This window comes from Trachinotus anak, unplaced genomic scaffold (genome assembly GCF_046630095.1).
Source record: "Trachinotus anak isolate AG129_WGS33_773 ecotype Australia unplaced genomic scaffold, CSIRO_AGI_Tana_v1 ptg000011l, whole genome shotgun sequence".
Lineage (NCBI taxonomy): Eukaryota > Metazoa > Chordata > Actinopteri > Carangiformes > Carangidae > Trachinotus > Trachinotus anak.
The window spans coordinates 4,939,645-4,951,158 of NW_027273862.1; the positions used below are offsets into that span (position 1 = coordinate 4,939,645).

Here is an 11,514-nt window from a genome sequence, read left to right on the forward strand (position 1 = left end):
CTGAAGATGACTCTCTCTGCCAGCCTGCTGCTGCTGCTCCTGCTTGGCCTCTCTCAGGCTCATCCTCTCCAGGAGGAAGGAGGCGCAGAAGAAGTCCCAGACACCATGGACATCACCACCAGGATTCTGACTTCTAACAATGCTACCAATGAGATCCTGCTGGAAGGAGACCTGCTAGCTCCCAGAACCAGAAACGCAATGATGTGCTGGTCCCAGAACTGCCTGTGGAGAAAAGCCTCCAACGGCTTGGTGATGATCCCCTTCACCATGAGCGGTGAGTTCACCAGCTGGGAGAGGCAGACGATCGACAACGCCATGAAGTCCTTCCACAGCAGTACCTGCATCCGCTTCGTCCCCCGTAAGAACGAGTACGACTACATCAGCATCGAGAACAGAGCTGGATGTTTCTCCTCTCTGGGCAGAGAGGGAGGTAGACAGGTGCTCTCTCTCAACAGGCAGGGCTGCCTCTACCACGGCATCATCCAGCACGAGATCAACCACGCTCTGGGCTTCCAGCACGAACAGACCAGGAGCGACCGCGACTACTACGTCAGGATCAACTGGGAGAACATCGACCCACAGATGGCCTACAACTTCTACAAGCAGTCCACCAACAACCTGAACACTCCCTACGACTACTCCTCCATCATGCACTATGGAAAAACAGCCTTCTCCATCCAGTACGGGGCGGACTCCATCACCCCCATCCCCGACCCCAACGTCCAGATCGGTCAGAGGCAGGGTATGTCCTACTGGGACATCAGGAGGATCAACACGCTCTACGGCTGCTAGCAGCAATGCTGATATCAAATGCAACAAATTCACACTTTTTTCTGTTTGTTTTTTCTGTGTCAATTAAAAACCACTATAATCTATGGAAAAAATAGTAAAGATTAATGTCCCTTTTCCAACATTCTTTCAGAATATATGACCCCCAACATGTCTAAAACGTCTGTAATAAAGCTGAAGCAACATGACTGATGTATCATTATTTTTTCTGTTTGTTTTTCTGTCATTAGTCAAAAGTTACTATTACCCATGGAACCAATGGTAAAGATTAATGTCCCTTTTACCACATTCATTCAAATAGTCAGAGGACAGGATATATGACCTCCAACATGCCTAAAATGTCTGTAATAAAAGTAAAGCAATGTGACTGATGTTGTATCATTATTTTCTTTATCTATCAGTGTTCATACCTGTGAAAAGTTTACATATGCACACATTAGCACAAACATGCAATCGGTGAGCAATATGATAAATTGCTTAATAACATTTGAATATCTCAAAAATATTGTAAGTAGAAATAGTATTTCTTCCATTAAATATTTGCATTAATTGGTTTGTCACAATTTGTCACAAACCTCACACTTGTTCAACATGGTTTTACTGGGTTGGATTGACTTAACCTGAACACTTTATATGGTTTCATCAGAGTTGCAGACATATTTAAATATAGATTAACAAATTTTGCAGGCAGTTTCATCCAAAGTGTATTACAAGTGAGGGGCAACACCAAAGCCTCAGTGAAGAAGGAGACCACGGGGCAAGTACTAAGAACTACATCTATTCATGGGGTGCAATGAAATCAGGTAAAGAAGCTCACCTAAAGTGCATAGTAAGTGCTAGTTAGGCATATTTGGGTTTAGAGGTGTTAGGAAAGAAGATGCTCTTGAAAGAGATGAGTTGTCAAGAAATTCTTGGCGATAGAGGTACTTCCCTTCTCTGACAGGATACGGTAGCTTGTTCCACCGTCCAGGAACCACAGACAAGAACACTGGACTTCAGTTGTGTTGTGTGCAGAGATGGCAATGCCAAACGACATTCCTTAAAGGAACGCAGTGACCAAGAAGGGTCATAGCCTGTATGATTGAGTTCAAGTAGATGGGTTCAGACCTATAAATCACTCTGAGGGCAAGCTTTAGTTACCTGAATTTGTTTTGGGCAGCCATGGGTAGCAAGTGTAGGTCAATGAAAAGCAGAATGACGTGCAAGTTTGGGCTGATCAAAGACTAGATGTGGATGCTGAACCATCTGTAAGGGTTCCTTTCACTATGCGCGACAGGAGAACCACCGGAAGGGCACCACAGTTGCTTAGGTGAGAGACATCCATAGCCTTGACAAAGAGTGGGTGGTGGAAAAAAAATTCTTGAGAAAATAATTAGGAGATCTGCAAACAGGTAAATTTAAAGCTTTTGTAGACATAAGCTTTGAAACTGAGATTTTTTCATTTGTAATAAATTCTGAGATGTGTGACTTACGGTCTATGTACTACACTGAACCAGCTTTGACATATTTTAAACAGCTAAATGATTGTCAAAAGAGGAACTGGACTGTAGAATCAGTCCCTGGAGATCTGTAGCCAGAGGTTTTGTTTTTTAACTATACAAAACAAAAAAGTTATTACAATATCTCTCATGAACGAAAACAATGTAACAGCCCCGTTGTTGATCAAAAAGTCAGACCAATGAAGGAACAGGGTCCTGTGATAATGTCATATGTTTAGGCCAAATTAAAAGGACCTTTTCATAGATTCTACACTGTACGCATGTCTTTAGATATTCATATTATATGTTCAGTGGTTTCGTTGAGTACTGGTTATAAATTGACTATTTGGGAGTAATGCAAAGCTATAGTCTATATATACATATTTCTGAAACTGTGATGAAAAAGAAGTTGGTTTGAAGTGTGTATAAAAAGAAAATAAAAGAAAGCTAACGACAAAATCCTAAAATCTCTCTTGGACATTCTTTATGCACTTTAGAGATGGTCCCTAACTTCAGCTCATCATTTTCTCATCTACTGTTAAATCAGACAGGGTGCAGGCTTCAGCACAGGATGATGAGTTAAAACTAACACCTGTGTAACATGAGTCAAGTTTCATAACAAATCTGGTGAAAACTAATAAAGTTAGCGAGGATGAATCCCTCTGTGTATCATTGCCTGTTTGTGCCTCTTGTGTATAATCATCAAATTTCTGTCACAGAGCTGAGCATCTGACTTAAACAAAAATAAAACCAAGTGATCTCCTTTTCTTGTAAGATGGAGAAGGTTTCTCCATTCAGCTATGTTAATGTCTGATTATTTAAATTAAATAAGACTAAGTATCCTCCTGCGTTTTTTGTCTGTAGGCTATTTGTTTACATTCTGGAAAATCATGATAAGAGTCATACTACTTTGGTGACTAGTACTTCAGCTTCACACCATATATACAGTGTCACCTCCATGACTCTGCTAATAAATAGAAAGTCTGAATGAAGGAGAACTTTTTTGTCTTACTCTAAATTGGTTTACAAACCTTTAAGCTCAATTAACATCAGAGATCGTGCCACCACTTAAAACAGTGAGTTGTCTTGGTTATAGGAGAGTGTGGATGAAGTGTATGTGTTTTCAATTTGACAGAGTTACAGAAGAAGTGTGAGGTTTGTGACAAATTGTGACAAACCAATTACTGCAAATATTTGGATGCTGTCTGAATCCATTCAGAGTGTATTATCTGTTCCTATCTTTCGTATCACTATCATCAGGAGGTCTCAAAGAAATGATAATATAAATCCCTCTGTTTTCAGTAAGGGTAGTTCTTCTCAGATAATATGAGCTTTATTTGGCTGAAGACCATATAAAGTGTTCAGCTTAAGAAAATCCCACCTAGTGAAGCTGTGTTCGTCCATCTAATGATCAGACAAACCATGTTGAAACAGTGGGTTTGTCTATGAAGTCCTCCCTTCACAGGTTTATTTAGGACTAGCAGTGTGGACCCCAGCCCATAATCCTCCTGCAGACACACCTGCAGAGGAGAGTATAAAAACCCTGGACTGCACTGAGTCAAACATCAGCCTTCAACCAGTCTGTCCTCAGAAGCTCCACAGCCTCCAGACTGACCCTGAAGATGACTCCCTCTGCCAGCCTGCTGCTGCTGCTCCTGCTTGGCCTCTCTCAGGCTCATCCTCTCCAGGAGGAAGGAGGCGCAGAAGAAGTCCCAGACACCATGGACATCACCACCAGGATTCTGACTTCTAACAACGCTACCAATGAGATCCTGCTGGAAGGAGACCTGCTAGCTCCCAGAACCAGAAACGCAATGATGTGCTGGTCCCAGAACTGCCTGTGGAGAAAAGCCTCCAACGGCTTGGTGATGATCCCCTTCACCATGAGCGGTGAGTTCACCAGCTGGGAGAGGCAGACGATCGACAACGCCATGAAGTCCTTCCACAGCAGTACCTGCATCCGCTTCGTCCCCCGTAAGAACGAGTACGACTACATCAGCATCGAGAACAGAGCTGGATGTTTCTCCTCTCTGGGCAGAGAGGGAGGTAGGCAGGTGCTCTCTCTCAACAGGCAGGGCTGCCTCTACCACGGCATCATCCAGCACGAGATCAACCACGCTCTGGGCTTCCAGCACGAACAGACCAGGAGCGACCGCGACTACTACGTCAGGATCAACTGGGAGAACATCGACCCACAGATGGCCTACAACTTCTACAAGCAGTCCACCAACAACCTGAACACTCCCTACGACTACTCCTCCATCATGCACTACGGAAAAACAGCCTTCTCCATCCAGTACGGGGCGGACTCCATCACCCCCATCCCCGACCCCAACGTCCAGATCGGCCAGAGGCAGGGTATGTCCTACTGGGACATCAGGAGGATCAACACGCTCTACAGCTGCTAATAGCAATGCTGATGTCAAATGCTTTTTTCTTTTTGTTTTTCTGTAATAAAAGTTACTTTTATCTATGGAACCAATGGTGAAGCTTCATGTCCCTTTTACCACATTCTTTCAAATAGTCAGAGAACAGAATAAATGACCCCCAACATGCCTAAAATGTCTGTAATAAAGATAAAGCAACATGACTGATGTATCGTTATTTTCTTTGTCTATCAGTGTTCATACCTGTGAAAAGTTTCCATATGCACACATTAGCACAAACATGCAATCAATGAGCAATGTGTGGGATTGCTCAATAATTAATGAATATCTGCAAAACATTAGAAGTAGAAATCTCTTTCACTTTGATTTCAAGGGACTGAAACAAAAACTATTTTGTAACGGTGTAGTCATTTTTCTTTAGTTTCTGCGCAACTGACCAATTGTCTAAAGAATGAGAAAGGTATGCTGAACAAAAAAATACTCAGGATAACACTACAAAAATATTACAATATGTGTAAAAAAAAAAAAGAAGTTTTCAAAATAATACAAAAACTGAAACAAATTCTTGAGAAAATAATTAGGAGATCTGCAAACAGGTAAATTTAAAGCTTTTGTAGACATAAGCTTTGAAACTGAGATTTTTTCATTTGTAATAAATTCTGAGATGTGTGACTTACAGTCTATGTACTACACTGAACCAGCTTTGACATATTTTAAACAGCTAAATGATTGTCAAAAGAGGAACTGGACTGTAGAATCAGTCCCTGGAGATCTGTAGCCAGAGGTTTTGTTTTTTAACTATACAAAACAAAAAAGTTATTACAATATCTCTCATGAACGAAAACAATGTAACAGCCCCGTTGTTGATCAAAAAGTCAGACCAATGAAGGAACAGGGTCCTGTGATAATGTTATATGTTTAGGCCAAATTAAAAGGACCTTTTCATAGATTCTACTCTGTACGCATGTCTTTAGATATTCATATTATATGTTCAGTGGTTTCGTTGAGTACTGGTTATAAATTGACTATTTGGGAGTAATGCAAAGCTATAGTCTATATATACATATTTCTGAAACTGTGATGAAAAAGAAGTTGGTTTGAAGTGTGTATAAAAAGAAAATAAAAGAAAGCTAACGACAAAATCCTAAAATCTCTCTTGGACATTCTTTATGCACTTTAGAGATGGTCCCTAACTTCAGCTCATCATTTTCTCATCTACTGTTAAATCAGACAGGGTGCAGGCTTCAGCACAGGATGATGAGTTAAAACTAACACCTGTGTAACATGAGTCAAGTTTCATAACAAATCTGGTGAAAACTAATAAAGTTAGCGAGGATGAATCCCTCTGCGTATCATTGCCTGTTTGTGCCTCTTATGTATAATCATCAAATTTCTGTCACAGAGCTGAGCATCTGACTTAAAAAAAAATAAAACCAAGTGATCTCCTTTTCTTGTAAGATGGAGAAGGTTTCTCCATTCAGCTATGTTAATGTCTGATTATTTAAATTAAATAAGACTAAGTATCCTCCTGCGTTTTTTGTCTGTAGGCTATTTGTTTACATTCTGGAAAATCATGATAAGAGTCATACTACTTTGGTGACTAGTACTTCAGCTTCACACCTTATATACAGTGTCACCTCCATGACTCTGCTAATAAATAGAAAGTCTGAATGAAGGAGAACTTTTTTGTCTTACTCTAAATTGGTTTACAAACCTTTAAGCTCAATTAACATCAGAGATCGTGCCACCACTTAAAACAGTGAGTTGTCTTGGTTATAGGAGAGTGTGGATGAAGTGTATGTGTTTTCAATTTGACAGAGTTATAGAAGAAGTGTGAGGTTTGTGACAAATTGTGACAAACCAATTACTGCAAATATTTGGATGCTGTCTGAATCCATTCAGAGTGTATTATCTGTTCCTATCTTTCGTATCACTATCATCAGGAGGTCTCAAAGAAATGATAATATAAATCCCTCTGTTTTCAGTAAGGGTAGCTCTTCTCAGATAATATGAGCTTTATTTGGCTGAAGACCATATAAAGTGTTCAGCTTAAGAAAATCCCACCTAGTGAAGCTGTGTTCGTCCATCTAATGATCAGACAAACCATGTTGAAACAGTGGGTTTGTCTATGGAGTCCTCCCTTCACAGGTTTATTTAGGACTAGCAGTGTGGACCCCAGCCCATAATCCTCCTGCAGACACACCTGCAGAGGAGAGTATAAAGACCCTGGACTGCACTGAGTCAAACATCAGCCTTCAACCAGTCTTTCCTCAGAAGCTCCACAGCCTCCAGACTGACCCTGAAGATGACTCCCTCTGCCAGCCTGCTGCTGCTTCTCCTGCTTGGCCTCTCTCAGGCTCATCCTCTTCAGGAGGAAGGAAGTGCAGAAGAAGTCCCAGACACCATGGACATCACCACCAGGATTCTGACTTCTAACAATGCTACCAATGAGATCCTGCTGGAAGGAGACCTGCTAGCTCCCAGAACCAGAAACGCAATGATGTGCTGGTCCCAGAACTGCCTGTGGAGAAAAGCCTCCAACGGCTTGGTGATGATCCCCTTCACCATGAGCGGTGAGTTCACTAGCTGGGAGAGGCAGACGATCGACAACGCCATGAAGTCCTTCCACAGCAGTACCTGCATCCGCTTCGTCCCCCGTAAGAACGAGTACGACTACATCAGCATCGAGAACAGAGCTGGATGTTTCTCCTCTCTGGGCAGAGAGGGAGGTAGACAGGTGCTCTCTCTCAACAGGCAGGGCTGCCTCTACCACGGCATCATCCAGCACGAGATCAACCACGCTCTGGGCTTCCAGCACGAACAGACCAGGAGCGACCGCGACTACTACGTCAGGATCAACTGGGAGAACATCGACCCACAGATGGCCTACAACTTCTACAAGCAGTCCACCAACAACCTGAACACTCCCTACGACTACTCCTCCATCATGCACTACGGAAAAACAGCCTTCTCCATCCAGTACGGGGCGGACTCCATCACCCCCATCCCCGACCCCAACGTCCAGATCGGCCAGAGGCAGGGTATGTCCTACTGGGACATCAGGAGGATCAACACGCTCTACAGCTGCTAATAGCAATGCTGATGTCAAATGCTTTTTTCTTTTTGTTTTTCTGTAATAAAAGTTACTTTTATCTATGGAACCAATGGTGAAGCTTCATGTCCCTTTTACCACATTCTTTCAAATAGTCAGAGAACAGAATAAATGACCCCCAACATGCCTAAAATGTCTGTAATAAAGATAAAGCAACATGACTGATATATCGTTATTTTCTTTGTCTATCAGTGTTCATACCTGTGAAAAGTTTCCATATGCGCACATTAGCACAAACATGCAATCAATGAGCAATGTGTGGGATTGCTCAATAATTAATGAATATCTGCAAAACATTAGAAGTAGAAATCTCTTTCACTTTGATTTCAAGGGACTGAAACAAAAACTATTTTGTAACGGTGTAGTCATTTTTCTTTAGTTTCTGCGCAACTGACCAATTGTCTAAAGAATGAGAAAGGTATGCTGAACAAAAAAATACTCAGGATAACACTACAAAAATATTACAATATGTGTAAAAAAAAAAAAGAAGTTTTCAAAATAATACAAAAACTGAAACAAATTCTTGAGAAAATAATTAGGAGATCTGCAAACAGGTAAATTTAAAGCTTTTGTAGACATAAGCTTTGAAACTGAGATTTTTTCATTTGTAATAAATTCTGAAATGTGTGACTTACGGTCTATGTACTACACTGAACCAGCTTTGACATATTTTAAACAGCTAAATGATTGTCAAAAGAGGAACTGGACTGTAGAATCAGTCCCTGGAGATCTGTAGCCAGAGGTTTTGTTTTTTAACTATACAAAACAAAAAAGTTATCACAATATCTCTCATGAACGAAAACAATGTAACAGCCCCGTTGTTGATCAAAAAGTCAGACCAATGAAGGAACAGGGTCCTGTGATAATGTCATATGTTTAGGCCAAATTAAAAGGACCTTTTCATAGATTCTACTCTGTACGCATGTCTTTAGATATTCATATTATATGTTCAGTGGTTTCGTTGAGTACTGGTTATAAATTGACTATTTGGGAGTAATGCAAAGCTATAGTCTATATATACATATTTCTGAAACTGTGATGAAAAAGAAGTTGGTTTGAAGTGTGTATAAAAAGAAAATAAAAGAAAGCTAACGACAAAATCCTAAAATCTCTCTTGGACATTCTTTATGCACTTTAGAGATGGTCCCTAACTTCAGCTCATCATTTTCTCATCTACTGTTAAATCAGACAGGGTGCAGGCTTCAGCACAGGATGATGAGTTAAAACTAACACCTGTGTAACATGAGTCAAGTTTCATAACAAATCTGGTGAAAACTAATAAAGTTAGCGAGGATGAATCCCTCTGTGTATCATTGCCTGTTTGTGCCTCTTATGTATAATCATCAAATTTCTGTCACAGAGCTGAGCATCTGACTTAAAAAAAAATAAAACCAAGTGATCTCCTTTTCTTGTAAGATGGAGAAGGTTTCTCCATTCAGCTATGTTAATGTCTGATTATTTAAATTACATAAGACTAAGTATACTTCTATGTTTTTTGTCTGTAGGCTATTTGTTTACATTCTGGAAAATCATGATAAGAAGTCATACTACTTTGGTGACTAGTACTTCAGCTTCACACCTTATATACAGTGTCACCTCCATGACTCTGATAATAAATAGAAAGTCTGAATGATGGAGAACTTTTTTGTCTTACTCTAAAAAGGTTTTGAAGAACCTTTAAGCTCAATTGACATCAGAGATCGTGCCACCACTTAAAACAGTGAGTTGTCTTGGTTATAGGAGAGTGTGAATGATGTGTATGTGTTTTCAATTTGACAGAGTTATTGAAAAATGTGAGGTTTGTGACAAATTGTGACAAACCAATTACTGCAAATATTTGGATGCTGTGTGAATCCATTCAGAGTGTATTATCTGTTCCTATCTTTCGTATCACTATCATCAGGAGGTCTCAAAGAAATGATAATATAAATCCCTCTGTTTTCAGTAAGGGTAGTTCTTCTCAGATAATATGAGCTTTATTTGGCTGAAGACCATATAAAGTGTTCAGCTTAAGAAAATCCCACCTAGTGAAGCTGTGTTCGTCCATCTAATGATCAGACAAACCATGTTGAAACAGTGGGTTTGTCTATGGAGTCCTCCCTTCACAGGTTTATTTAGGACTAGCAGTGTGGACCCCAGCCCATAATCCTCCTGCAGACACACCTGCAGAGGAGAGTATAAAGACCCTGGACTGCACTGACTCAAACATCAACCTTCAACCAGTCTGTCCTCAGAAGCTCCACAGCCTCCAGACTGACCCTGAAGATGACTCCCTCTGCCAGCCTGCTGCTGCTTCTCCTGCTTGGCCTCTCTCAGGCTCATCCTCTCCAGGAGGAAGGAGGCGCAGAAGAAGTCCCAGACACCATGGACATCACCACCAGGATTCTGACTTCTAACAACGCTACCAATGAGATCCTGCTGGAAGGAGACCTGCTAGCTCCCAGAACCAGAAACGCAATGATGTGCTGGTCCCAGAACTGCCTGTGGAGAAAAGCCTCCAACGGCTTGGTGATGATCCCCTTCACCATGAGCGGTGAGTTCACCAGCTGGGAGAGGCAGACGATCGACAACGCCATGAAGTCCTTCCACAGCAGTACCTGCATCCGCTTCGTCCCCCGTCAGAATGAGTACGACTACATCAGCATCGAGAACAGAGCTGGATGTTTCTCCTCTCTGGGCAGAGAGGGAGGTAGACAGGTGCTCTCTCTCAACAGGCAGGGCTGCCTCTACCACGGCATCATCCAGCACGAGATCAACCACGCTCTGGGCTTCCAGCACGAACAGACCAGGAGCGACCGCGACTACTACGTCAGGATCAACTGGGAGAACATCGACCCACAAATGGCCTACAACTTCTACAAGCAGTCCACCAACAACCTGAACACTCCCTACGACTACTCCTCCATCATGCACTACGGAAAAACAGCCTTCTCCATCCAGTACGGGGCGGACTCCATCACCCCCATCCCCGACCCCAACGTCCAGATCGGTCAGAGGCAGGGTATGTCCTACTGGGACATCAGGAGGATCAACACGCTCTACGGCTGCTAACAACAATGCTTCTTATCAAAGTTATCATTTAGCAAAATGCAATAAGAACACACTTTATTCCACTTATCCATAATTTTCAAAATACAGTATAACTTTGGTATGAATGCTATCAATTCCATGTTATAGTAGCATAAAATATATACGAAAGTCAAGGAGTAAATGAAATAAATCAATGTCTGCAATAAAGTCAGTTCAAAAAACGACTGATTCTTGTGTTATGTAAGTTTTACATATCTACACATATCGCACAAACCTTGACTGTGGTCAACAGACCACAAGAAAACAAATCTCCCAGCTGGCATTGTTTTTTATTGTTTAAACTACTGTAAAATAACAGGAACACTTACAATTTCTCAGAGTGACATCTGAAGACCCAGTCCTTTTTTTAGCTCCACAATGAAACAGGTGCTTAGACTCTATAGCCCAGTGGGGGTGTGATGTGAGTAGGTGGGTGAAAATATGTGTGTGTGCGTGTGCGGTGGGGGGGGTATTCATCTGCTGTTTTAATGCAAGAGACAATAGCTATCGGCTTAAAAGATAATGTTTTTTTTAACATAGTATGGTTTACATATTTGATGAATGAGTTGGGGAATTGTTGCTTTTTTTAGGTTCATGCACCTCAGATGAGTTGTGGGGTCGAAACTGATTTTTTCCACCCCTTTACCCCAGTGAGAGTCAGCGTTTCCGTGTTCATCCC

At 41.4% G+C, this 11,514-nt stretch overlaps 4 protein-coding genes across 4 annotated transcripts; all 4 read left to right on the forward strand.

Moving 5' to 3' along the window:
* Positions 1-975, forward strand: LOC139628421 (high choriolytic enzyme 1-like). The gene has a single exon (XM_071490085.1). The coding sequence runs from the start codon at positions 7-9 to the stop codon at positions 790-792; it is 786 nt and encodes a 261-aa protein (XP_071346186.1). The 5' UTR covers positions 1-6; the 3' UTR covers positions 793-975.
* A 2,909-nt stretch (positions 976-3,884) lies between these two features.
* On the forward strand, positions 3,885-5,151 carry LOC139628422 (high choriolytic enzyme 1-like). The gene has a single exon (XM_071490086.1). The coding sequence runs from the start codon at positions 3,890-3,892 to the stop codon at positions 4,673-4,675; it is 786 nt and encodes a 261-aa protein (XP_071346187.1). The 5' UTR covers positions 3,885-3,889; the 3' UTR covers positions 4,676-5,151.
* A 1,808-nt stretch (positions 5,152-6,959) lies between these two features.
* On the forward strand, positions 6,960-7,888 carry LOC139627735 (high choriolytic enzyme 1-like). Its single transcript, XM_071488779.1, has one exon. The coding sequence runs from the start codon at positions 6,960-6,962 to the stop codon at positions 7,743-7,745; it is 786 nt and encodes a 261-aa protein (XP_071344880.1). The 3' UTR covers positions 7,746-7,888.
* Positions 7,889-10,031: 2,143 nt separating this feature from the next.
* LOC139627734 (high choriolytic enzyme 1-like) lies at positions 10,032-11,065 on the forward strand. Its single transcript, XM_071488778.1, has one exon. The coding sequence runs from the start codon at positions 10,032-10,034 to the stop codon at positions 10,815-10,817; it is 786 nt and encodes a 261-aa protein (XP_071344879.1). The 3' UTR covers positions 10,818-11,065.
* Positions 11,066-11,514: the final 449 nt, after the last annotated feature.